General features: G+C 46.5%; 1 protein-coding gene and 1 long non-coding RNA gene across 11 annotated transcripts in view; one reads left to right on the forward strand and one right to left on the reverse strand.

Annotated features, from left to right (window-relative positions):
• The first annotated feature begins 237 nt into the window (after positions 1–237).
• LOC128789838 (uncharacterized) lies at positions 238–5,480 on the forward strand. Its single transcript, XR_008431542.1, has 3 exons — positions 238–384; positions 5,091–5,179; positions 5,396–5,480. It is a non-coding gene; the product is annotated as an uncharacterized LOC128789838 (long non-coding RNA).
• Positions 5,481–12,840: 7,360 nt separating this feature from the next.
• The window catches only part of ADCK1 (aarF domain containing kinase 1), a 73,396-nt gene continuing 59,923 nt past the window's right edge, over positions 12,841–26,313 (reverse strand). For all 10 annotated transcript variants that reach the window (XM_053946612.1, XM_053946615.1, XM_053946613.1 and 7 more), the window contains 4 exons: positions 19,658–19,807; positions 19,230–19,427; positions 15,169–15,362; positions 12,841–13,823 (listed from right to left, as the gene is read on the reverse strand). In XM_053946612.1, the coding sequence (XP_053802587.1) occupies positions 13,652–13,823; positions 15,169–15,362; positions 19,230–19,427; positions 19,658–19,807 (714 nt within the window). In that variant the 3' untranslated portion in view covers positions 12,841–13,651. The remainder of the gene's footprint in view (positions 13,824–15,168; positions 15,363–19,229; positions 19,428–19,657; positions 19,808–26,313) is intronic.

The following is a 26,313-nucleotide window of genomic DNA, read 5'->3' on the forward strand; positions in this document are numbered from 1 at the left end:
AACTGATCTGGGGAACTGAGATGCCTCATATGGTCTTGGTGATTCAACTCCAGCCCACACAACTTAAGTTCCTAAGATGATCTGGTGATGGAGCCAAGTGATTCATGTGACTAGGAAGGCTTAGACAGGACACCTTGGTGACCACTGTGACTCAGTCTTTGCCACTGTTGTATCACAAGGAATGGCTGGGCCCAGAAAGTTGGTTTGTTACTGTGCCCTGCATTGGTTCTAACAGTTTCAAGGTACTCAGGCAAAGCTGCAACATATGTAAATACATACATATATATTCATAAATGTTAAGAGGTACAAACTTTCTTGTTATAAGTTTAGCCCTGTTATAAACAGAAGTATAAAGCAGGAAGAAACTGCTCTACTTGGCACATTGTAAGTGTTGTCCATTTGTGTGGCTTCCCCACCACCCTCTGCACCAGCCAGAAAGAACTACTTTTAGAGGCTGCAGGCTGGACTAAATGGAGCATTGGGCTAATCTGGCCATTAAGATTCCAGTCTTATGTTACAAATTGTGGTATTTAATTGTAACTGGTGCTAATATTTTTAATTACTTTTTTTCATCCATTGTCCTTTAATCTGTGTAATGCCAGATGTTTAGAGCATGAGGTTTGTCCTTCCAGCAAAAGAGAACTGTAAGATTTGTGCCTGGGAATAGTGTACATATTTGCTTTACACATGCAGCCCTGGAACAGAGGTGGTAAACAGCCTGCAAGTGCTCTCAGGGACCTCGGTCCAGGACTGGTGTAGATTTCCCTTTGAACTGACATAGATGAAAACCCACAACAAAACACTGGTGCTTACAAGGCTCTCACTTTAGGTCTCTTGACTCTGTCCCAAACCTTGCAAAATGTCTGTGCCATATCACATCCTTCTGTGGCCAAACAAAAGAAAAACAAATTGAAAGACTGTGTGTAGAGGGATCATCCACTTGCACATGCCATAACAATATAAACGTATCCTGTCTCTTGACACTGGTTATTCAATTTTTAACTCAGGCATTAATACTCAGGACTTGCAATGCTTTCAACCCCTATATATCAAAGCTCTTCTGTGAAATGAGAGATGCTGTGTAGGCTGCTAGAAGCCTAGAGATAACCCGTTAAGATTTGGAAATAGTGGCTAATATACTCACTGACCCAGCTGCAGATCAGAAAAGTGAAAAACCCTCTGCCCAACATACAGCTGGTTTGGTGTGAGGCCCAGAATGGCTTCCCCGGTGTAATGTAGTATGGAGTTCAAAAACATCTTTATGTGGATGTTGTAGTAACATAGAGCTGCCTTTGTAATCTAAATTCCCCACTTCTTAATATAGTCTCAAGCAGAATCTGTTGTTTGAATCCATAAGGCATAACATACCTGTCTGAGCACTTTTCATTGCTATCCCAATATAGGCAATGACATCGGAGATTAAACAACACTCTGCTCCCCAACCTCTCCCATTTGTAACCGTGCGTGTGTGTGTATTTACTTTTTGCTGTATGCTTTTAATTTCCCTTTTTCTTCCTCTTCCCCTCCAAACCACACTGTTTTCTTTTAGAATTGCTCACTGCCTCTTTCTCCAACTGTTGTCCATGTTCAAAGTGATTAACTCTGCCCCTTCTCTGTGTCTGTTCCTCTGAAGATTATGTCTCATGCTTGGAATGGACACTCCATCAACCAAATGACCTGCTGCCACCCAGGGGTCTGTCGCAGTCCTTTGGCACTGGTGCTAGAAGGTCTCTGACTGCACAGCTGGTGGAGTGTGGAGAAGGCAGTGCACCAGGAGCAGGACCAGGAGAGGCCAGAGTTCAGTGTTCCAGCCAGCATGTGCACACATAAAAATCAGCACACATATGCACACTCATGCTAGCAGCTCCACAGCCCCAAGTCCCAGAAAATGGCTGGAAGAGAAGCACAGGACTGAATTAGCTGTCAGGAGACAACTTGCCTGCTCTCACACTGCAGTGACCTCTGTTACAAATTCTCCTTGCTAAGAGTCAGGTAGAATTTTCAGATGACTTATGGAACCTGAATAGTGCTATTCTAAAGCAAATATGGAAGTGAGCTAGAGCTGAACATCATGCCCATGCTGAGCCCATATCCTGTGAGCAAGCAGGGCTCCCTGAGCCTTGTTCTTACAACACTCTTAAGACTTCCCTGCCAGAGCTGGTGCTTCTACAGGATGGTTGACAAACTCCTGGCCTGGTGATGCCATTACAGTCTTGGCTCTCCTCATAGCCTTGCCAAAATGCCTCCAGCCTGACTGCTGTGCCTGCCCACCTGCCCAGGCTGAGCACAGGTCTGAGTTACCCCACTATTAAAGACTAAACTATTGGTCTTTGAAGTGATCTAAACCACAAGGACAATTGATAAGCAACATCAGCATCTTTACAATATATCCCAATCCACAGCCAAGTTTCCTTCAGCGTGGGGAGGCAAACCAAGCATGAGAGAAACATCACTGCAGAGTGGGCTAAGAAGGAAGGGTGCAATAAGTAAAGTAACAGGGAAATTACTCAGCACATGGGTTTACCATGCAGACTGCTTTGGGCAGGTGGGCACAGCCCTACCAGCTTCATGCAGCCAAGATGAGGCAACATATGCCTTGTGGCTAAAGCAGGGACCCAAGGGAAGCTGTGCCCCATGCTGTTAGTGTCTCCTTGTGCCTTGTTTTCTGTGCCCATAGCACCAGCCAGCAATGCCATGAAGTGATGGCACACAGGCTTCCAGTGTAGCAGGAACTGGGGAGAAATAGAGCTCAGAAAACCAGTTGCAAGTGGAACAAATATGCAAAAAGAGAGGCAAAGTGCAAGACACAAGCTTCTTGATGGGAGTAGGGCTAAGCTGTCCAGGCAGCTGGCAGAGTGAATGGGTATCTGGCTGATATAACAAGCCATTTAAGAAATCAGTTTTCCTCTACTTTTCAACATTTTTTCTTTCTCTTTTTTTCCTTTGAGTTTCCCTTATTAGCAATTTTTTAAGGGCAGACAGCTTATCCCATCAAGCTGCCCTAAGAGGAGGGACTGGGCTGCCTGAACCGCTACAAGTTTCCTACTGACAAGCATCTATTCAAATCCTTCTCCAGTTTCAACCAAGAGAGGCATATAGATCCCAGAGATAATTAAAATATTTTAAATGTAATGAAAATTGGTAGGTGGAGAGGGGAGAGAGGACTCTCTGAGTGCCCTCACTGAGAAAGACTGCAGTGCAAGCTAAAATACCAAGTACCAGCAAACCTTTGTAGAAGAAATCCCATAACTACCACAGGCCATAGGAGACACATTTAATTTGCTTCTGCACTCAGAAGAGCACTTGCAGCTGGACATGGAGCAGGGAGTCAGCAGACAATGGAGGCAGGCACAGCCCATAATGGTTGGATCAGCAGCAGGTCTCTGTTTCTGTGGCCTCTCTGCAGACAGTAGGCACAGCATCTGGGAGCAGATGCATCCCTTGCACCCAGTCTATCATGTGGGTTCCCCTCCTGGCATCATTGGCCAGCCCTGAACTGTGCATTCATGTCTGGGACTGCCATCTCTCACAAAGGAAAGAGCATTCTCGTCCCTCTTTACATCTGTCCCAAGGAGACTGTATCCTCTATGCTAACGATGCTGGGCCAGCTTCCTAATAAAACCACGCTGTGCCTCTAATGCTCCCACATCCTCTAGGCAGAGTGAGGCCAATGAGTCTGCTCTCTGTGCAAGTCTTCCCACACCCTCTCCACAAATAAGCTCATGCCAGGTCACAGCCTGACTCCACCGCTGACTTTGCTGGCACATGAGTGCCCGGCAGTTGCTGAACAATACTAACCAGGCTTAATGATGGATGCGACTCTTGCATGCTCCCTGTGGATTTTCTGTACTCTGCTTGGGAGATACCATTTCCCCTCTGAAGGAAGTAGGCAGCAAATGGAAGAGCATTATCCCTCCTATTTGCACCGAAACTTTGGCAGAGCCAGCACATAAAAAATGGAAGGAGCCATATACCTTCCTCTTTCAAAACCAGAAGAGCTAGGATGCTTTCCAAGCCTAGAGACAAACTTCAGGCCAAGGCTGACATTTCAGGGATCATTGCCAGTTAACTTAATGAATAAAATTATCTTCTTCAGCCATGCTCTGTGTATGCTGGAGAGGAGCAAGATTGTTTTCCTGCCCTAGTTCTGGATAATAATTTTTGCTGCATTCACTCAGAGACATCTGTCTGTTTTCATGCCTGCAGTGTAAGCTGGTGTTGAAGTTACATCTGCTAAGGAGCCTCTCAGTTCCCTATCCTGGGGGCTACTTCAGGGCAAAAGTATCCATTAACTGCTTACTCTGAAGTACACATTCAACAAAAGCATGAGCAAAAAACATAAGCCTCAAGCTCTGTATGTAAGTTGTTGGCTATGGCTGTGCCAGGAAAGACGGCGAGGGAGTGGTCAGGAGCAGGGTGGCGAGGATGCGTGGGCAGCCCCAGCCTGTGCCATGGCCTTGGCAGCAGGACTTGCTCCTGGGCATCCCAATGCAACCAAAACCTCCAGCATGCGCAGTGCCCCCAGACAGTCACCGTTCCCAAGGGCAGCCAGACTCTCATGGCAGCTCTGCCCATCTGCTTGCTGGCCCCGGGGAGACACTGCTTCAAACCCTTGCAGTCCTGCAGACCTGAATCCACATCACATCCACCCTCCTCTCACTGCTGCCGAGGCCAGAGCAGTGCTCCCCTGCCTCACAAAGGGATGTTTCACCAACCACAACTTAAAGATGCTGAATAAAATAGCAGTGAGTTCCAAAACCTACAAAAAAAGAGAAAGGGTGATAGAGAGGGTTGGGTGTGGTCTGTTTCAGGGGGAATGAATGACTGGAAACAAACCCCAGATCCCTGAAAACTCAGAGAAAACAGGAACAAAAAGTGGAAGAAAGCCACATAAGCAGGGGGGAAGCAGTGAGGAGAGGAGCTCTTGGTATTGATGTTTGAAACGGTCTCTTTAAAATGGAAGATAATGACACTGAAAATTATTCTGAGCTTTTCAAAGGCATAAATGACCAAACTGCCTCCTGACTCCTGAATTACATTATCCAGAAAGAACTTAATAGCATGTTATTATCGCTTCTCCTCGCTGACAGGATTTCGGCATGGAAAAGACAAACAAGAAGTGCATTCATAATCACAACCACATTCACCTCTGCGACGCACTGGCCACAGCTAATTTCAGGTAAGTGTCTCAGCAGCCAGCCAGGGAGCTCAGCAGTGAGGTAATTGCCTTTGTCACTACCTGAGAGGGAGCAGCTGGGTGTCCCCAGTGGCAGCTAGCGCCAAAACCCTGCTTTATGGGGAAGAGGGGCATGCCCTGGACTGGCTGATGGCAGCTGATGGGCACCTATCCCCATGAGACTGGCTCCAGTGGGTCACATGTGTCCCATTCTGGCAGGTACCTGTGAGGGGCCTGAGGCTGTGTGGATGGGAATGGGGTCCCTATGTCTGCTGCAGCTGTCACTCTGCTGGCCTGATGAGAGCTTGTAAGAAAAGGAGCAAGACAATAAAGGGGGATATAGGAATATGTGAGGCGTGAGGCATGGCCTGAGCTGTCCAGAGATAGCCCCAACCCTTGGCATTTGTCACATCGTTAGTTTTCATGACCAGCAGCCCTGAAGGAGACAAAAATGTTGCTGATTTTTAGAGCTGGGCAGTTTGGCCAGCCTCTCCCTATTCCTCTACCTTTGCCACCCCATCTCCATGCCTCAGTTGAGAGGTCAGAAGGCAACTTGGTCATATTGTGCTCTCTGCCAACACTCATGCCCTGGCAATGTCCTGGAGGGGCCTGGTAATCATCCTGGTGTAAGCTGGGGATGACCCTGGTGCCGCATAACACCACTGTGCCACTGTCTGACAGCAGTTTGCTTTGGGCTATTCCCAAGGCTTTTCTTTATAACTTTCTTGTGCTCTACCAAGGTGTGCCACTGCAGTACAAAGCACCTCTCTCCCAGGGGGTGCTCCATCTTCTCCTGCAACCTCCCCCAGTAGCCAGAGATTGGGCTGGCTGCAGCTAAGGCAAGGCAGCATGGGAGCTCAGCCCAGAGGGAAAGCAATAAGGAAGGGAAAGAGGCAGAGAGCCGTGTCTGACTCTGCTGAGCTACCACTGCCATAGGATGCATTTGCATGGACACAGATCATGACCCAGCCCAGCAGGATCTCTGTGCAGAAGACCATCCCTGCTATGGTACTGATGCGACAAGGCCAAGCTAAATGCCAGCAGCAGCCTTCATGCAGCACTGTGTCCTGCCCATGATTTATGTCCCAGGTTTAAGAACATTTCATTTCAGCAGCCATGCTCTGACATCTGCAGGCCCCTGAGCCAGTGAAGAAGGTAACTGCCAATGATAACAGGCAGCTCTGTGCTCTGCAGCCTGCCTGCTACACACGTAGTTGTCATTTTTTCTCCCCATAGCACAGTATGGCAAATAATCCTTCCCCATTCCCAGCAGAAGACAGGCTGTGAAGAGAGCTTATGCAGTGCACCCAGAGCTATCCACATCATCAGGGTAGGACTCCCCAGCCCAGACTTTGCAGAAGGCTCCAGGGTAGGGGCAATAGGAGCATCTGCTCCCATAATAAAATTTGGGTGCTGCCAAGGACAATGCACATGTCACAGGAGCACCCAAGCAGCTTTGCAATCCCGTACCCTTCCATGGAGATCCCTACAAGATCCATTTCTTGTGCAGCCACTGCTTGGCAGTGACAGCAAATGCAGCAACCAAAGAAAACCATGGAAAGAAGATCCCTTGAGTAAGCTCCCTTGAGTAAGACCATGGAGCAATCTCAAAAATGAAGGAGTTCCATCAATCACATAACCTGGGCAGGATGAAGACTGAAGAGGAAACTGCAGGAAACAGCCCTCAGCCAGAAAGGGCTGCGAGGGCAATCTGACACAGCCAGCACAGCTCTGCATCACATTCACTGGTTTCAGGAATTCTTATTCCCTGGGAACACAATTGAACAGCCAAGTATGGTTTCTCCAAGTATGGTCTTCTCCCATAAAACTGACTGTTCAGCCTGTTGTGCAGAGTTATCAGTGGTACCACACTTGGCTGACTCCTGCACCACATCTGTCTGCTTTCCTCCCTTTGTCTTCCTCTGCTGCTCTCTCCACTTCACACCAATGTGTTTTATGTCCATTGATACCCCAGAGTAAATCCTCAGTCTGCATCACCTCATTTCTTAGGTCTCCAAACCAGCTGTTGAAGAACAGCTATTTGCCTACTGACCTTTTGCTCACAAATACTACAGTTACAGGTTTGCCCTGCTTCCGTTTCTCTGATGACGCAGAGAAGCTACTGCAGTCCCAACCCATACTGGGTGCAGGGCAGGCAGCCATGGGACTCACTGCCCAGTGATTATGCATTTTATATTGCCAAGTTTTCCTTTCAGCCTTATCAGCATGATGGATAGTTCAGCCTTGGTGAAGTACAAGACAGCAATAACAATGCCCATGATTTTTTTTTTCCACATTTTCATTACGAGCAATATGGTATTACCAGGCTTCATGCATGTCACTTTGTTTATTAGCTACCATTTAGTAACCTCTTCCATCTTTGCTTTATTAAAGCTAGATGTACTGCTAGGCTGAGGGTTGAAAGGAGAGCAAGGGCTCATAGTACAGCTACCCTGGGGAGATGCTTGCTTGTGTACATCAATGCTGAGCCTGAAGCTGCAAGCCTGCAAACCACCACCAGCTAATGTGCATTTTACATGCAGATTTGTCCTGCTAGGTCAGGCTCAAGTCCTGTAACCTTCTTAGCAGAGCTTCAGTTACAGGAAGAGACTTTATGAATGTTTTTTATGCTCGTATGTATCAGAGTATGGAAAACTAACCTCAGCAAATAAGACTCTGAATCAAACAGAAATAAAAAGAAAGTAAAACAAAATAAAATAATAGTAAAATGCCATGGCTCCTCCCTACTCCACTGTTCATGCAGTCTAAGTGAACAGTCTTTACCAGACCACCAGAAGTCACGAGTACCTGGTTACAGCAAGCAGCTCAAAGGGGAAGCTGTGCACAGAGCATCCTGAGTTCTGACATCATGGCTGATCTGGAGTGACACAGAGGATGGCACAGAATGATGCTCTCTGGGTCACACAAGTCAACCAACCCAAAAAGGTTGTTAGCATTTGACAAGATCACCATGAGCTGCACAGAGTCAGCAGAAGGTGTGCGGGTAAGAGTACAGCCAACGTCCTGCCCAGGGCTCCCTCAGGCACTGCTGTGGATGGACACACAGCCATGTTCCCCGCAGGGGACAGAGGCACTGATCACTACCCTAACAGGTGTAGCTCCCAAATACCTGTCAGGGAAACTTCAAACTGTCTTGATGGGACCTGATTACCATCACACAGAAATCACTAAGAATCCTTCCAGCCCACTCAGGAAGCCTTCAGCTGGATATGCAGATAATTTACTCCCTCACAGTTAAAAACCTATTTAAAACCAGTGTTAGCCACAACAAGGTCCTGGGAAGGCACCCACTGCCTTCCAGAAGGCACTGGACATGCAGGTTTTGCCCAAGAAAGGAGGACACAAGATGCAGCTGGCTGATAAAAACTGCAGGCAAGCTATGCAGACTGGCATTTACCAGCAGAGGCAGGCTCACACCCAGCTCCACAACTGAACCAAGCAAAAACAGTTGGTAAGCCCCTGGCCTGGACTTCAAAGCAAAGGCAAGACCTGGTCAGGGATGTTATCTCATGTCTGAGCACAGGCAGTGATATAGAAGGAGAGCTGAGAAAGCTGAAACCCAGATCCAACCTCATCCCACAGCACTGACTCACATAAGCCAGCTCCCTGCCTGCTCCATGCCATGGCCATATGGCTTCACCAACAGGCTGGCTGGGAGCCCACTGAGCATCTGACTCTTCTCCTGCTCTGAGAGAGACTCTACCTGAAACTAGCTGAGCCACTCTGCTGACCAGCCAGGATGGAGATCCTTTCTGGGTGACATGTCCTGGCTTTGCACCACCCTCCCAGTGAAGTTCATTCCTAACTTTGCAAACTCTGACTTGTGGCCATCTGCCCTAGTTTACTCATCTGGTACTGCCAGAAGGAGATTGGCTCTAATCCCCTTTCAGAGCCTCCAGCCATTATCAGCTCATCCCTTTACTTCTTCCTTCCAGGACTAAACAAGTCCATCTCCCTTACAGGCTATAGGAATAGGTCCTGACCATGTCGTGTGCTCTCCACCAGACCAAATACAGTTTTCCAGTATGTCTTCAACATTCAGTTCTCTTCTTCAAAAGAACTGAAAGAGGACATAGTTTCAGGTGTGGACTCAGTAGCCCTGGACATGATTTCCACTATAAGTTCATGTTTACGTGGGGTTCCCCATAACCCCTTCCTGCAGGGCTGCTGGTCCACTAGTCGGATTTCCTAGTTCTAGTGATACATCATACAGTAAAATGTGAGCTGATGTCACCATCACCTGTATGATTCTTAGAAAGGGTAGTTTTTCTCAGGCAGATAATTAATTAATAAAATGTCAGTCTCTTACTATCCAGGTCTTTTACAGTTCTGGCCAGCACCTAAGCAGATGGTGAAGGAAGGAGGATGACCACATCCTGCAGGCAACTCAGCGGGGCTGATTGAGGGCCAGCCCTTCCCTTCCCCTTCCCTCTCCTTTTTCCATCCCTCTCTCTGCTCCCATCTGAATGCTGGGCATCTTGGCACAGCCCACCGTGTGTGACAGCTTCTTGCATGCTTCAGGACCCAGCAGGCTGCCCATACCCCTCTGGACACAGGGTATGGGGGTGGATGGAATAGTAGAGGGGGATGCAGGGATGCACAGTGGAGGTGGGGGAAGAGCCCTGCCAAGTAATGCACTGGAAGGGGGAGTCATTGAGAAGGGAATGACTTTTGACACTGGCCAAGCTGCGCTCAAGTCACGGTTCGTAAGACACATGCTGTGGGAAGCAGCATGTGATTCATTCTGAAGCTTCTCTACTGCAACTGCATGAGGTTAGTACACCCCTGCAAGATGGCAGACAGCACCATGCAGCCTTGATCTGCAAATCTGAATGCCACCCACCTGTCATCATTAGTGTTCACTAGATGGGCTAGGCAAAGGCTATGCTGTCCAGTCTGGATTAATGGTCTCTCTGGCTTTTCTTCAGCTGGATGTGCAAAATCATGTTCACTTCATACCTGAGATTCTTGGAAGTTTTGCACAGCAACTTCTTTTTCCCTGACTGCCCCATTTTCCACCTCCAGCAGATGTAATGATGGCACATATAAATGCTAGATTAAATGTCCACTGGTTTCCCAACACATCTGAGAGCACTAAGAGCATTAGGATTGGTGATGTCATAAGGCTACAACAAAGTACTTCATATTAGAGGAGCTGAAAGATGCCCATCAGTTTTGCACCTCTGGCCACATGTTAGTGTGTCTCTAACCCCCATGTTAGTCCTGAGAAAGAACTGGTGGGCTGCAAGGCCAGCATTTAGTGTCTGCACCAAACTTCAGTTCACTCACAGCTGAAGCTGGGCAGACACCAGCCCATGTGCTGCCTGTAAGCAAAGCCACAGAAGCTGTGTTTGCTGGTGGTGAAAACACTATTAAATGCAGGTTGGAAGGAGAGGCCACATGCACAGACCTCATCCAGGTTACCCATGTTTGACAACTGCAAATTTGGACGAGAATGTGGCTTTTCAAAATCCTGTTAACATGTTCACCTTTGAGAGCTTTCAGCAAAAAGACAAGGCAGGAATGTTACAGGGTCAAACACCATGTGTTTGCTTGTTCTTTCTTAAGACAAACCTTCATTGATTGACTGTGGGAAGGGTGAGAGCTGAGCACAACTGATGCAGGAGTGTCTCTGCTACCATTGCAACACAGAGCTTCCCAGCAGAGACTAATTACAACAGACAAAGCTCTGCCAAATATTCCCTGTTCTCTGCCTGGTGCACTCTGCCAGAAACCAGTGTGAGGAACTGATGGTTCCCTACCACTTTTAGAGTCAGGACCCTCCTCAGGTAGCAGAACTAGCAGTCATGTGGTGGGATTTTGAAGAAGTGAAAGGACATGCATAGCTGAGAGCATGCTGTGAGCTTGACAGCCAATGTAAATGACAGTTACAGGGAGCCTCTCCACAACATGGGATCCTCTAAAAATGAAGGCCTAAATGTGGGATGAGCTTTCACTCACAGATGAAAAACCCAAACAGGGCTCTCTGGTCAGTATATCCAGCCATGAACAGGCAAAGGCATTTGCAGAGGTAGCTAAAAGGTAAGGATGTGCAGTTGGTGACCATTACTAGAGGGTCTCTGGGACTTCAACAAGGCACACCATGCCAGCTTTCTGAGGACCTCTACTTGTGATGAGAACAAGTCAGGTCCACCCATGCTAGCAGCCTACCAGCTGTAAGTGCCTGAGCAAGGCACTGATTCAGCCAGACTGCTCACATGAGCAAAAACCAATCATGTACAGGCTGCAGCACCAGTATTCCAGGGCCCCAGTGACTCTTTGTCAACTCAGGGGTCTCATCCTGTAATTACCACCACTCCATTCCCTGATGCCATCATATGACCCAGAAGTCAAGGGAATCTCTGACCTGTCATTGCAGGGGTTGGAGACAAGCTTTGCAAGGACATTCAGTCTTACCAGGGTTTCTTTTTTGCTCTTAGCAAAGATCAGAGAGCATATCACTCCTGCTGCTGCCCCCAAAATAGGAAGGGCTCAGAGAGCTAATGCCAGCATCAGGTGATTGACTACACAAAGAGACCCAAAACTCACATTCAGTAATACCATGTCCAGAACCCTGCCAATCACACACCGCTTCTTGGCAGTCCTGAGCCAGCCAGTTCTGCCTACATGCTTGTGCATGTACACAGCCCACTGTCTGCACATCTGCAGTCCCTAACCCATCATGCCCAAGCCCACCAGCAGCCAGGTATCTTTTCTGGATTACATTCCTCCCTTTCCTGCACAGCCAGCAAGATGATTGATTCACCAGGGACTGACACACACACTTACCTGCATTCTGTTCCCTGCTTCCCTTCCCAAGCAAATGAATTCACTTCAAGGTGGAGTCTCACACCTGTGGAAGTTGGAAAATTGTATGGAAACAGGGAGAGTGAATGGCTTTTTTGTGGCTTGCTCTCAGGCACAGTTGGGTGCCTGAGTAACCCTCAGCTTAGCAAGCTTCCTGACAGTAGACGGCAATTCCCATCCTGTCCTTCACGTCTCCTTTCACCAAGATAGTTTATGAGAAAAGCTGAGATGATGTAAGCAGTCACCTCCATCCACCCTTCCTGGCTAAAGGAATTCTTACAAGCAGTAGAGCTGTATCCCAGTATCTCAAATACATCTCACAGAAAGCAGACCTCTAGGTGAGACTTTCTGGTAGCTGTCCCACAACTGCAGAGTCAAAGCCATCCGACCTGTCACTTGCACCACCACGCAAATGGCAGGTTTTGTCTGAGACCAGAGCAGTAAAATGTCACAGGCAGTGACAAGGTGAAATGCTCACTGTGGCATGGAGATGGTGACATCTCACAGATGTGCTGCAGTGCACTCCCACAGGCAGGGAGGAGGCAGGCTCAGCGTGGATCTGGGCACAGAAGGGTGTGAGGTGTCCTCCCAGCACAAAGATGCCTGCTCCTCCATTCTATCCTAACACACATCTGATGCAGTACCAGAGGACTCAGATGTGGTACAAACCTCTTGGATAGAGAAAAGACCAAGTGGATATTTTGCTTATAAGGAATTGGCGGCACTGCCTGGCATCACTCCCTTGTGGAGAAATGGAAACAGGACTTAGGTTAGAGGCCCAAACAACTCTAGTGCACAGCCAAGCATCCCTCCCCCAGAGGTCTTCAATACGACACATTTATTTTGTTGTGTGGAAGTATTGTACAGTACATATACATTACCAGCAGTTTCAGAGCCCTGAGTTGTCATTCCTACTGCCTTCCCTGAATTTCAGAAGAGAGGCAAGATCACTGTCCCCTTCCCCCATTTTACCTGAAAAGAAACAGGCCAGGAGAAGTCCAAAAACAGAGGCACTTGCTGACAGGACTGGAGATGAACCTTAGGAACTCGGACTCCCAGTCCACCACTCTCACCATTTGAGTCCTCTTTCTCTGGTGCTGGAAGAGAAAACCCTACTGACAGCTTTCCACAAGGTCTCACTCCTCTGAGAAACCTTCTGCACACCTAAACAGAAATCTGACTAAGGAGATTGCACAAACTAATATAAACCCTATTGCATTTTAAAGGGACTTATCACCTCTGAGAGTCTGAGAAATGTTTTGAGGCATTCTAGGTAGGGCTGGGATTCTCTAAAATTCTTTAATATTGTTTAAGAAAGTGTCAAAGAGGCATTTGCTTCCAGCACAATCCCACTAGAATCTGAGTGGAATATAACCTGCACAAATGAGGAAAGAAGGTATCCTTTCCTGTCTTTCCTGGCACAAGGTATCATGCACCCACTTTTCCTAAACCACAAAACAATAGGGCTCTGGTACCAACTCAACCTCTCTGTGCCACAGAGGAAGCTAATGCTGTAAAAGAAAAGGACAGTGCAGTGTGTAATGTGGAGTAAGACCCAAAAATAGACAGAAATAGACAGAAAGGCAAATGTGCCATGGAGAGCAGAAGGGAGGGAGGGAGCACCTGGGCCTCTCCCACCAGTTCACGTCAGTACATGAAATGGTGCATCCGTCTCAGGAGAGCAATGACCCAGTTCCCCAGCTGGGACCCCTTCAGCCACAGAAAGAGTTCATATAAGTTGATCTGCCACAGGCTTAGGGCTTCTGTGAGTGAGATCTGGGCCCTCCTGTAAAGCGAGTGGCTCTTGCTCCGCTGGTACCTAGAATGAGAGAAACAGCTGCATTAGATCCAGCAGGAAACAGCCCAGGGGGAAGGAGGCTTGTCCTACATCTTCTGACGCTCAACTGACACTCCCCAGGGGTGGGCAATATCCCCCATCTGGAGAATCCACAGGAAGCAGGGATTTTCTCCAGGAAGCAAGGATTTAAGCAGTGCTTCTGAGGAGCTGGGGACCACCTTTCTTAGAATGAATCTGGCAGAAGAGACAGCCTGCTCTCTTGAGAAATCAGTTGTCTTCCCACTGTGTGTAGTGATCCTGGGTTATGGCATTCCTCTGCTTCTATGCCCAGCTTCACCTCAGCTCACAGAGACAGGTTCATACTCCTATTGCTTTTCCTGGTAGCACACTTTTAAGAGTCCAGGAATCCTGACACACAGATTCCAGGAAAAGTATTTCTCCACCTTTTTTAGCAGGGGCTAATTGGGATTCATAGGTCCCTCATCAGCCCAAGAAATAACTGTTATTTCATCTACAAGGAGGAACAATCTGAGACAGAAGTGCATTGATTTGTAAGATTCACAGAAGGAAATCACTTGCACAACTCCTGTTCCTGGCTTTTGAGCATCAGCCTGATCTTCAGTCAGCCCAATCCCCTCAGTCAGGCTGCAGTGAACTTTCAGATCTATGCTACTCACAAATACTGCCCAGTGGCAATGCCTGTAATGGGCAAGAAGCCCCTTCCCCTCCTCTGGGGGGAAAAATTCTAAACCCTTAACCTAAGGCCTCCAACTCTGTCCCTGTGTCCAGCCACAGGGTGACAGGTTTGTCCTCTGGAGAGGCTGATGGATGTAAGAACAGCACAGACAGAGGTTGAGATGTGTAACTGAGCAGGGGTGGGACCACAATGAGAGGAAGAGATCCAGAGCTAACAGTAATAGGTCAAGAGATTAAGTCAGAGCCTTGTCAGGCTCCCTGAGTGGGGCCCTAATAAGTCTTAATGGTCCTGACTAGCCCCAACCCTCTGCTCATAGGCCCAGGAACTTCAGTTAATCTCAGACCTGCACCTTCAGTTCCTGCCTGAGCTACACTGGAAAAGTAATGGTCCTCAGTTCATGCCCTGCTGTGAAGCCCCATGGCCTGGACCTCAACTCACATGTTGACCTCTTTGCTTGACCTCAGCCCTGTCTTGTCACCATGGACCTGCTTGACAACCACTAGACATAATCTACAGATTGACTTTCTAATTTGTTCTTAGACCTGCCCCATCACCAGGATTCTGCCTTATCATGTGAACTTTTGATTGGATCTGACCACCATGTCAGGGTCTGTCCTGCAGCTCCTGCTGCTCCCTCTCTGGCCTCTGATGCGTGGGTAAGAGACTCACGTGGAAACAGCTCTGATGCAGCAGCGAGACATGTTGAGGAAGGAGCTGGCACTGGCCCGTGTGTGCAGGGCTGACTCAATCCCCCTTAGCAAGTCGTTGGTCTTCAGCAGAAGCAGCATCTGGCGGGGAACATTGTTGAGGAGCTGGGTGATCTGGGGCAAGTAAGCAGCAGCGTTGGACCGGATCTCCATGTCCTGTGGCCAGCCAGGTCATGTCAGGGAGGAAGGAGAGAGAAGGTGAGAGTACATGGGAAATCCAGGTCCAGATGCAGCTGAGATTTGCCAGGAAGAGAGTGTTTTAATAGACTATGACAGTAGGCCAGAAGCTACAGAGCTCTGTCCTGCTTTCCTGCAGACACTGAGCACAGCACTCATTGCACAGATCACTCTTGCCATATCCCATCTACCCCTCGGTGAGATAAGGACCCATCCCCTCACTGGCAGGATTAATAGCCTCTCAGGAGAACAGCTACTCACTGCTGTCTTGGTTCTCAGTCCTAGGCAGCCTGCAGCAACCACACCTCAATACTGCCCTTGGAGACTTCTCACCTCATCAGCCCCAAAACTAGCCAAGTTGCAGGTAGCAGAATTGTTCAGGAAGGTGGAGGCATGCTGCAAAGACAACCAAGCTGCTTGCTCTTCACTGCCCCATGCAACTCATGGCTCTATGCGACATTGATGAAGCCATTTCCAAGGCCTAGTTTAGTCCTCTGTCCTCAACACAATTCAGCAGAGGTAAGAAAAAAATTATGCCATTAAGCATCATGTTAACCCAACAGATCAAAAATCATCAAATTATCATCTGTCTGATCTAGATCTATATCTTGTATGACAGCAGCCAGTAGCAGATAATTAAGGAAATAGTGTAAGTTCAAGGCAATCCTTCATTTTCTCTGGTTCTCCAGATTCCAACACATTGCCTACTGAAAGAATCCAGTGATAGAACTGACAGAACAAGAGGATACAGTCTCAAGCTACATCAGGGAAGGTATAGGTTGGATATTAGGAAAAAAATTTTCACCGAAAGAATAATAAAGTACTGGAATTGTCTTCCCAGGGAGGTGGTAGAATCACCATCTCTGGATGTGTTTAAAAAAAGACTGGACATGGCACTCGGTGCTATAGTCTAGTTGAGGTGTTAGGGCATAGGTTGGACTTGATGATCTTAGAGGTCTCTTCCAACCTCATTATTCTGTGATTCTGTGATAACTTAGGGACTACAGCCTGAGCCATTTAAGATGAGCTCCTCTCCAAATACAAGCTACCAGAGCATGCAAAACAGTCAGCAGTGCCTCTTCTTCATGTTTTTAGATCTGAGAGTTCCCTCATCATCCCAGTAAATGTAGCCCAGTGTAGCTGGGAGCTGATCCTATATGCATCTTCCTACAGAGGCCATGACATGAATCCCAAAGACAAGTCCCTGGAACATCTGAAATCTACAAAATCCAGGAGGACACATGTAGGGGGGCAGTAAGGAAGGAGGCTCCCATAAAGGAAGGAGGCTCCTCTGTGGGACATGATAGCTCTAAAGCCTTCTCTCCTCTGGAATGAGGGATGGCCTATATTGCATGACGTGGGATCTCACACTCACACATTGTGAACTTCAAACTTATTCTAAAGGAACAGACCTGCACAAACTGAGTGTGCAGGTCATGATGGTCAGAGATGTACACAGCTCACACACCACCAATGGTTGCTGCTGACAAACCAATCTTTGTGTCTTCCTGCCTCCATCACTGACCAGATACACAAGGCTTCAGCAAGAAGATGCTTAGCCCTCCTAAAGGTTGTTTTGTTCTATTATTTGTTGGCAGAAAATTCCTCCCTGATTATCTCTTATCCCTTTCCCCAGCCAGCATCATTGCAGAGCTTACACTATTTTCCAGACATAGGTTTTCTTTTCTATTTCTTTTATTTTTAGCTCCAGCTGCTTGTCCACATCACAAAACAACCACATGATCAGTCATCAGAACTGTCACTTTCTGTCAAGGGCAAAGACTGTGTGCAGAGGAAGAAATAAGCCAAGCCTCAGGACCTGAGAAAAGCCCTTTGGCTGCAGCTGCTAAGGCTGCTGCAGGATGCAGCAAAAGACATCATTAAATCAGATTAGATGAGGCTAGCAGCCATCCTGAAAAATCAGCTGCCTGGCCCTGGCTTAAGGCAGAAGCAACTATACCTATGGCAACCCTCTTACATTTGCCCAGCCTGCACCTAAAACTCTCCAGTAACATGAATCAAAACCTTCCCAGACCATCTGCACTGGCATTTCACTGCTCTGCCACTAGATCTGGCTTTTCTCATGTTTAGCTGAATTTAAACCCATGACTGCTTGTCCTGCTTGCAGCACTCTTTAAGAAACTAGAAAATCACTTCTACAACTCTTCCTGACCTGCCTTTTCCAGATTTTTTTCTGACGTAACTTGCTCAGACTTACCCCATGGGTTGCATCTGCTTGGCCACTAGTTCTTGTAGATTCTTACAGGACTTGCCCCAGTTTCATCAAACCTGTCTCAAGATGCAGCCAGTCCCAGACTGAGTACAGCACTACAGATAAGATTTTGTTTCAGGAAGGTTGTTTCCTTGTCTCACAGGCTATCGTCGTGTTGATACATCCTCAGGCACACTCTCTGGAGCTCTGCACTGATGGTACATGCCTACACAGCACTCAGCTCTTGCTGCTGATAAAATCTTTCAAATTCACCTCTAAAGTAAGGGCAAGCAGCAGCTCATTTCCTAATGCCACAGCAAATCTGCTCAGCTCCCCATTATCTGCTGCAGGATTATCTAGTTTCAGCATTAATTGTGTCATGTAGGCAAAGACAACAGAGCTGGTTCCATACACGCAATTCAACTCAATGACAAAGTTCATTAGCACACACAGGGTACCATGTAGCTGCAGCTACACCTCTGGTATAACCTTCACAAGCAAGTTGGGAATAAACATTGCTCACTAACTCAGATTCAACATTGGCCTTGTAGTATTGGAGTCAGTGCTGTGCCAATTTGCTTTGGCACCGCTGAATTTTCTTCTGGAGCTACCAGCTCCAGAACTCACCAGATCAAGCACAGATCTATTAGATAGTCATTATATTATTTCTGATGTGCAGAAAATTACCTCAGAAAATTGGGAGAGAGGGGGTCCATTACCCAAGATATCTGACCTACTCATTGCTACAGACAATGGCAAGCCAGTACAGCAAATTCTGCCACATCCATCAAAATGAGGGAACTTTTAGAAAATAATTTCATAGGACAATATTATAATGCTACTTAAATGAATTTCATCCGCTCTACTACAGATGTGTGCAGATAAAAGCAAACCATAGGATACAACACACTTCTACTTACAGACACTCATCCATTGGCTGAATCACATCACTTTATGTTCTCCTCTAGAAACAGCACAACTGGCAGGGCTGCTACTATTCTTAAGGTGTGGTATTGTGTGTATCAGGTGTGCAAGGAGGCATGAGAAGGATCCCAGCACATGTGGATATGTAAATGGCAATTTCCCAGATTTGTAGTGATTGAGTTGACAGGATCTGCAGTTAAGCAACCTTGACTCCAAGTTAATAGGGTTTTTGATTGGGAGGTAATTTCCAGGTTTTTTTAGGAGTTTATATCAGTGCTGATAGCCATTTACATGAATAGTGATAATGCATTATCCTTCTCATGTCTTCCCATTAAACTTTTATGTCTCCTGTACCTTATCCTAACCTCCTTGATGGTTTCCTGCACAGCTGCATTCAACAGTTTTTAAGAAAAGGACAATCCACTAATGTTTCCCCAGCCAGAAACAGTGAATATTTAGGTATTAAAATATTATACAAAATTTAAGCAGCTCATGACAAGTGAATCTGGGAAATTAAATTCAGCCACTATAAAACATATTGCGGAAGGAGTCCTGGCTTTTTCTAGATCAGCTATCAATGCAGAAATTGCTACAGAGCTGCCAGAGGTTGCCCAGCGCTGCTGTACTATCAGTGGTGCAAGTGATTTCAACATAGAAAGGTACTGAGGAGAAGCAAGGGCACACGTTAGGGAAGGACACACAAGACCTACCTCGCTGGCAGAGACTGGTGACTGGTCAATGCCCCTGTTGACAGACTCCCAAGATCTGGCAGTCAGCATGCAGGCAAAGAGAGGATACAAATCCCCTGCCCCAAGCCGCCGGCTGTACTTCTGCACCCTCTTCATATCAGCCTTGATGAGGGCCTGCCAAAGGCGGCAGTAGTCCATGCGGAATGACTCGCTCAGCACCTGGGAAGGGAAACATGGTCCCCAGAAGCCCACAGAGGACAGGAAACAGGGGGAGAAGTCTTCCATCCCTTACCTGTGCCCTATCCTCCATTTCAGAGTCCAAAAATATCATTAGAGCGTTATGGAAGTATTAGGGAAAACATATTCATATGTGCTTAGAGGGGAAAGGCTGCAGCCTGATGCCCAAAGGCAGCCTCACAGGGCCCCAGAAGCCCCTCATACCTACATACCTGGTAGAGCCCATGATCCAGGAGAATTATGTGAGCCTTGCCAGAGGCTGGGCACTTCTTCACTAGCACATTGCCTGGGTGTGGGTCACAGTGCACAAAGCCATTCACAAAGATCATTTCACTGTAAAGCTTCCCCAAGTTGCGAGAGATCTGTGAGGAGACAAGAGGTGGTCACACACTGCCACCCACAGTAGGGTGGCTGCCAGGGAGGGGAGGCAGCCTCTGTGTGGCAACCAGGAAGCAAGGGTCTGTATGTGCTCATATCCCCATGCAGAGCTCCTCCAGCTCCTCACACTGATGGAGGCACATGGTGGCTGCTGGCATCTACATGTAGCAGGGTGGTCCAGGGCATTTAGGGAAGGATCCACGCAGGGAACACCATGAAGGTGTTCGTGGGATCACAGGTTATTTAAAGACACTTGTCTAGCATAAAAAAAAGAGATAGTACCTGTGGGTAGGAATGGGGTTTCTGGTAATGAGGAGGAAAGTGGGACAGCAGATAGTAGCAGACAGGTATTCACAGGGAAGGCAGGGAAATTGCTGCTGGGGTGGGTGAGACTGCTTGGAGGAAGACTCAGGTGTTTCCATCCATGGATGGCAGCTGGACATGGTGGAGATGGGGTGAGGGGAGACTCAGCCAGTCAGTCTGCCCACCAGCATGAATATGGGTTCCCTCTCCCCTCCCTCCGTCACACTGTCCCCCACTTTCCCTCTTCCTTTCCTCAGATGCATACTAATCTGATTTGCAATGTCTGTGAAGATGAAGAAGCACAGAAAAGCTGTTTAAAACATCCTGTCACTGCTGTGTCCTTCCATACTATTGCTCCTTATCACCAAGAGATGTTATTAAAGTTAAAAACCTCCTAGGAGAAAGCAAACATCCCCAGGGCATGAGATCAATCCCCTGTCATGCACTAACACAGCAGCCTTGCCCTGCCATCCCACCACCAGCCCTCCCTGCCATCCCAAGAGGCACCGTGCTCCATAGCAGAGTGCTGAACAAGCAATTAAAAGACAGTTGTTATAAATTATTCCAAGCATATCTCCAGACACACTCTGTAAGCAGCAAACTGGCAGCTGTCCCCATAAGCAGAGCTGGTAGAAGAGGTAACAGGGATAGTAATGACAGCTCATCCTGCAGAAAACCAGACAGACAAGAAAGGGCTTGCTTTCCCCACCTCTGAAATGTGGCCATCTCTGAGAAGAGCATTCACTATGAATAGTGGCCAAGTAACTACAAATGAGGAAAAAGAACAAGAACCCTTCCTGCAGCATACCAACAGGGACAGTGGTAGGATCTGGTGAAGCCATCCTCTGTCCCTCAGGTGGGACCTGGAACCACTGCTGAATCACATGAATGCTGGCCCACCCCATGATGAATCAACCACACAGACAGAACAGCACAGTCCTGTGATCTTAGTGCAGCTTCCCCAACACCATGCATGTGTTATTTTAAGTACTGACTGAGTGGAGTGATGTTTTCCTTCTGAATCACCAGCAGAGATCACCAGAGCCATGAAGTGACTCTTAAAAGTTTCCGTGATTGGCAAGCTCTAAAATTAGATAGGACCAAAGTACCAGGTGCTGTGATCTCATATAAGAGCTGAGTAGCCCTTGCTGACAGTCCAAGGACATGCCAAATAGTCTGTTTTAAACCCATCACATAACTCATTCACAAAGCCTCCCAGGGACCCATACACCAGAAGGTATGGACTCAAACATTTTGACTGATCACAGCATCAACCCTGTCACTGGTGCACACACTGGGCTAACCACACTCGACCCTCACTGTCTCAGCTGCTTGTCCTCCAAGGGCATGGAAAAACACAGAATTTTAGACGATGAGGACTTGGGGACAATCTACGGCCCAACGTGATGCCTCATAGCCATTGAACGCAAGTCCAGACAAGGGCTGGCAGTTCTGCAAATCTATTGATTGGTCATGGCTGAAGGGGTTGTGCAATCTCCATCCTTAGAGGTTTTAACGACCAAACTGGCTAACACTCTGAGTAAGCTGGTCTCACCTCATAACTTACCCTGCCTTTGAAGGAGATTTGATAGAAACCTTCCTGAGGTTCCCTTCCAAACCCAAATATCCTAGGAGCCTACAAAAATGCCTCTCACCAGGTTATCCATGCCACCCTCATTAACAGCATCTTATGATATGGCTGCATGTTCCAGAGATGGTCCCCCCTCCTGAGTCACCATCAGCAGAAAAGCAACTAAACAGATCTATGGTCATAGCCTCTTGCAGCCCATAATGCAACACAAAAGCAGCTTGAGATCCATCTTCCCATCCTCCCATGAAAACAGAGGGGTCATAGCTCTGCTCAGACTGTCAGGCTGGGTCATGGGTAAAAGACAACGTTCACTGCAAGATCCCCATCCTCTCACTCTTCCCTGCTGTTCTTATGTTTACCTATTCCCCAACATACAACCTTGAGTATCTCCAGTATCTTCAACTAAACTTTATGACTTCTTTAAGACATATGAATGTATTCTGTACTATTTCATTAGCATGGAGAAGATATGTTACAGGGATTTATGATGCAAGCATATAAACAGTCTTCACTTTCAGAAAAAATTTACCATGGAGCTGTGCTGCATAATAAAGTATTTTCACATAATTTCGTCTGTTGTCAAACCTCTAAAATAGGATACAAAATAAATTAAGATAGAAAGCAACAATACTGTCAAATTCTAAACAAAATAGGAAGCTTTACTTTCTAGGTCTTAAAGTGTAGTATGTGAATAGCGACCTATCATCATAATTCAGACAAAGGGAGTTCACATTTCTTCAGAAAAAGTTTAGGAAAAAAAACCATGAAACCTTTATATACATTAATTCTTCAGTACTGTGCCTTGTCACTTCAGGCCCTTATTCCACCCTTATTGAGAAGGCCACTGGATAAATAATAACTACAGAATTCACTTTGGAAGAACACGGCTAGCTGAAATGAGAAAACAGACTTATGAAAACCTCTGCTCAGGAGAAGGGAGGAATTCAGCATGCATTTAGGCTATGTAAGACCTCAGGGTGAAGGTGCATCACAAATTAGAAAAAAGGTTGCAATGATTTACAGAAGCAAAGACCACAGTTAACACACAGGCTTTTTGTTATGACACAGAGAGGTCATCAGTCCTTTCCCTGTTTATCATCCAACAAAACAAGGTCTTTATCATTACCAGTGTCTCCCAGCATAGCTCTGCTGCACACTGTAAAAAAATAATAATCAGTCCTGGAATTCTGCATTCACTTCCAGACACCTCATTAACTCAAGAGATGCAGACTACACAGAGGGAGTTCAGAGAAAGCAAATAAATGAGCAGGATGCAGGAGGCATTTACTTGGGATAAAGATTAAAAGAGCTGAAGATTCCAAAGTTGGCTAAGGAATGGCAGAGGAGGAACAGTCTACCAGTTAGGAGGTTTGAATAGCAAGGAAGCATAAGCACCTCTAGTTCTGTATGTGCTACAAGAAGTACAACCAGGAAAAAGCAGGTGTAATCATGAATGGCATAATTTAGGTGTAACTCATAAGAACAAAAACTATGCTGATCAGCAAGCAGAGCTTAACTTGATATAGCAGGATGACATCAGGCTCTGCGTCTGGCCAGAGGCATGTCCTCGCCTACTGCCAGGTGTGTTATTGCCTAAAAGAAGTTAAATTTGCCTGTCTGTGCTGCAGCAGAACATGATGACTACAGTCACCAAGTGAGCCTGTGGTCTTACCAGTCAATGCAAATACTAACCTGCCATTGCCAAATTATGTGACATGACCATGACATCATGTCAGGCAAACCACGCATTTTCAGCCCAATGTTTTCATTTTGAAAAAAAACAGACCTGAGGAATAAACAGGTGGCTGACAACAGTCAAGCAATGGAGTGACAGATACACGTATAAGAGCTGGACTTCAGAGCAACCTAAGCACATGAAGTGCTTTTTACCTACTCAATCTGACTTTTCACTTGATATTGCTCCTTCTTATTCCTTTCTACCACTTCAGTCCTCAAGGCCAGCAAGTGCTACTGCTACTCTGGTCCTCCTCTACAATGTCAGAACTGCCAGCTTGGTGTCATTAACAATCTCCTTGATACAGTTCTGTTTGTGTTGAGGTTATCACTAACCTGTTTAATAAGATCTGTTTGAAGAGCAAATCTCATTGCTCTATGAGTTTCTTTCCTACTTTGCAATTTCCCTACTAATCCCCAGTTTTTCTCGTTAATGGAGTCATATCTGAAGTACCAAATATTTTAACAAGTACAGCTACTGCATTTCTGTCAACTAAGTCAGAGAATCCCAAGCTGTAGTGCAGGTACCAGCAGCAATGTATTTCTTCTTGTATATGTAAACAGCCAGAATATGTTGCTGCTATCAGTTTTGAAAGTCTAGACAACCTGTCACCCTTGACCCTCTATGCAACTCTCCCCCTCAACCAATCAGCACACCCACTGACAGAGCAACGTGACAGTAAAAAATCTAGAAAGTTCATCACAAGTGAGTATCTTTGAAAACACCCATACACAAGAGTTAGCAAGAAACCTCTCAGAAAAGAAAGAATGAAAGCAAATTTGAGTATATAAGTATTCCTACAGTAAAAAGCAAATATATCATGCTCATGGGTAGCATGATATAATGCAACATAACAAACCAGCCTGGGTTATCTGGGGAAAGTCACTGATACTTTCCTGGACTTGTGAGCAAGCTGGAGTGGCTCTGGCTCTATGCCTCTAACTGACGTGAAGAAGAAAAGAAAAAAATACTGTGTCATGGTCCTGTAGAGATGATCTCACTGCCTGCCCCTGGTAAGTCCTAGATGAAACTGCCTGATAGGGCATCATCCCTTCCAATCCCACCTCCATCTGTGACTGTCTCTTTAGATCAGGAGCAGATACTAGTCTCTGGCCTTAATTTGGCTGTAATATTTGCCAATTATTTTAAGAGATGGCGACACTAACTTCTATTGATCTCATTAAAAGTAAAGGTCGTTGTGCAGCTCATTTCTCAGGGCTCAATATTACCTCCTCCGGCCAAAATAATAGCATTGATTTTGGAACCTTAATCGAAGGTTAATTGGATTGAAGACTGTATTGGGTTTTTGCTTGCTTTCATTGTTTTTATTACAGCCATTGTCTAAGGTTTTGCTTAATCCTGCTAGGGCAATTCCAGCCAACTAAACTGGTGTCAAATTAGCAAAGGGTGCAGATGGAGAATAGCCACAATTTGAAGCTTTCTCTGCCTCTGCTCTGATCCATAGTAGATTAGGCTGGCCACAAGAGATCTGATTTCACACTCTGTGATCCACTTGTGAGGATCAAAAGTGCTTTGTTAGGCAGTACTATTACTATGCAGCATCTATTACTATCTAGCATCACAGCAAGATGATGTCTGAAGACACTTGATGTCCTGAAGATACTGGGAGTGCACTCCCAGCATGCCCTGTATTCTCTGCTAGGGACTCAGGAAATTATTTTCATGCTCAATGCTCCATCTTCCATGGCATGTAAGTGGGGAGAAATACTCTGATTCACCCACCCAGGGAACTGAGGGACTAACTCATCAAGTTTGCACAGATTCTCAAAAGGGCACAGCTAGAGAAGACTAGTCATTGTTTTTTTATTGTTTCCTGCATCTCTGCCAGACCCAAAATGACCATGGGGATCATTTCCCTTGGTTTTAAATGCAGCTGTATTTCCTTGGATTTAATATGAAGCATCTTGTTGAGTCTTAAGCAATTGATTGACATCGATGCTCAATACCAACTTTCAGTAAGAAACAGGTCTGTGTGTAATTTAACTCTTTTACCTGGTGTCTGTGAACAGTTCAAAAGCTGAAAATACCAGAGGTCACTACTCCTGCTTATCAGTGCCTTGTGAATTTCACTAAGCTTCAGACAAGATGAAATGTAAGAGAATCTGCAAAGAAACCTCTCCCCAGACTAACTCAGTAAGTGCAAAGAGCAAGAATAGCCATTTTCCCTAGAAACAGTGTTCTTCTCTATGCTCTGCTTCATCTAACACTTGAGTGTTATAAGCACAAATACTTGAGACATGAGAGGTTTCCACTGCTGACAAAAGGATCCCACCCTGGGAAATCCCACTTAAATTTTAGCAGCTACAGAGCTAGGGCTCCTGACTCTTGGCAGAAGGGTAAATCCCACACTGAAAGCATATTTCAAGTTGCAAAGCCAACAGCTACAGGAAGGTACTGGGCTCTTTATCGAGCTAAGAGATACTGTTTCAGTGCAGAATCCATTTAGTAACAGAAAGAAGGAAAACAACACAGTAGGATGGAGTAACAGATGGCAATAATTGCACACATTAGCTCATCTTAAGTACCTTAGCTGTTTGCTTTCAATTCTCAGCTGGACAAAACACTTCTCTGACTTCTGAATCAACCATGGCTCGTGACCAGGCTCTTAGCAAGCTGAAGTACATGGCATCGTTTCCTTTCCCTGACTCAAAAGCAAATCAGACTGATCACGGGGACTCTTCACTTGGCTACCTGAGCTGGCTGGTTAGTTTGAGGCTATACAGCATATGCCATGAGCACATCTGGAAGCTCCACAGGTCCTAGAGCCCATTGATACAGCAGCCTCTGCAGAGACAGGCAGAGAACTCACGAAGAGGACACAGAGAACCCATGTGGCAGAC

This window comes from Vidua chalybeata, chromosome 6, assembly GCF_026979565.1.
Source record: "Vidua chalybeata isolate OUT-0048 chromosome 6, bVidCha1 merged haplotype, whole genome shotgun sequence".
NCBI classification, from domain to species: domain Eukaryota; kingdom Metazoa; phylum Chordata; class Aves; order Passeriformes; family Viduidae; genus Vidua; species Vidua chalybeata.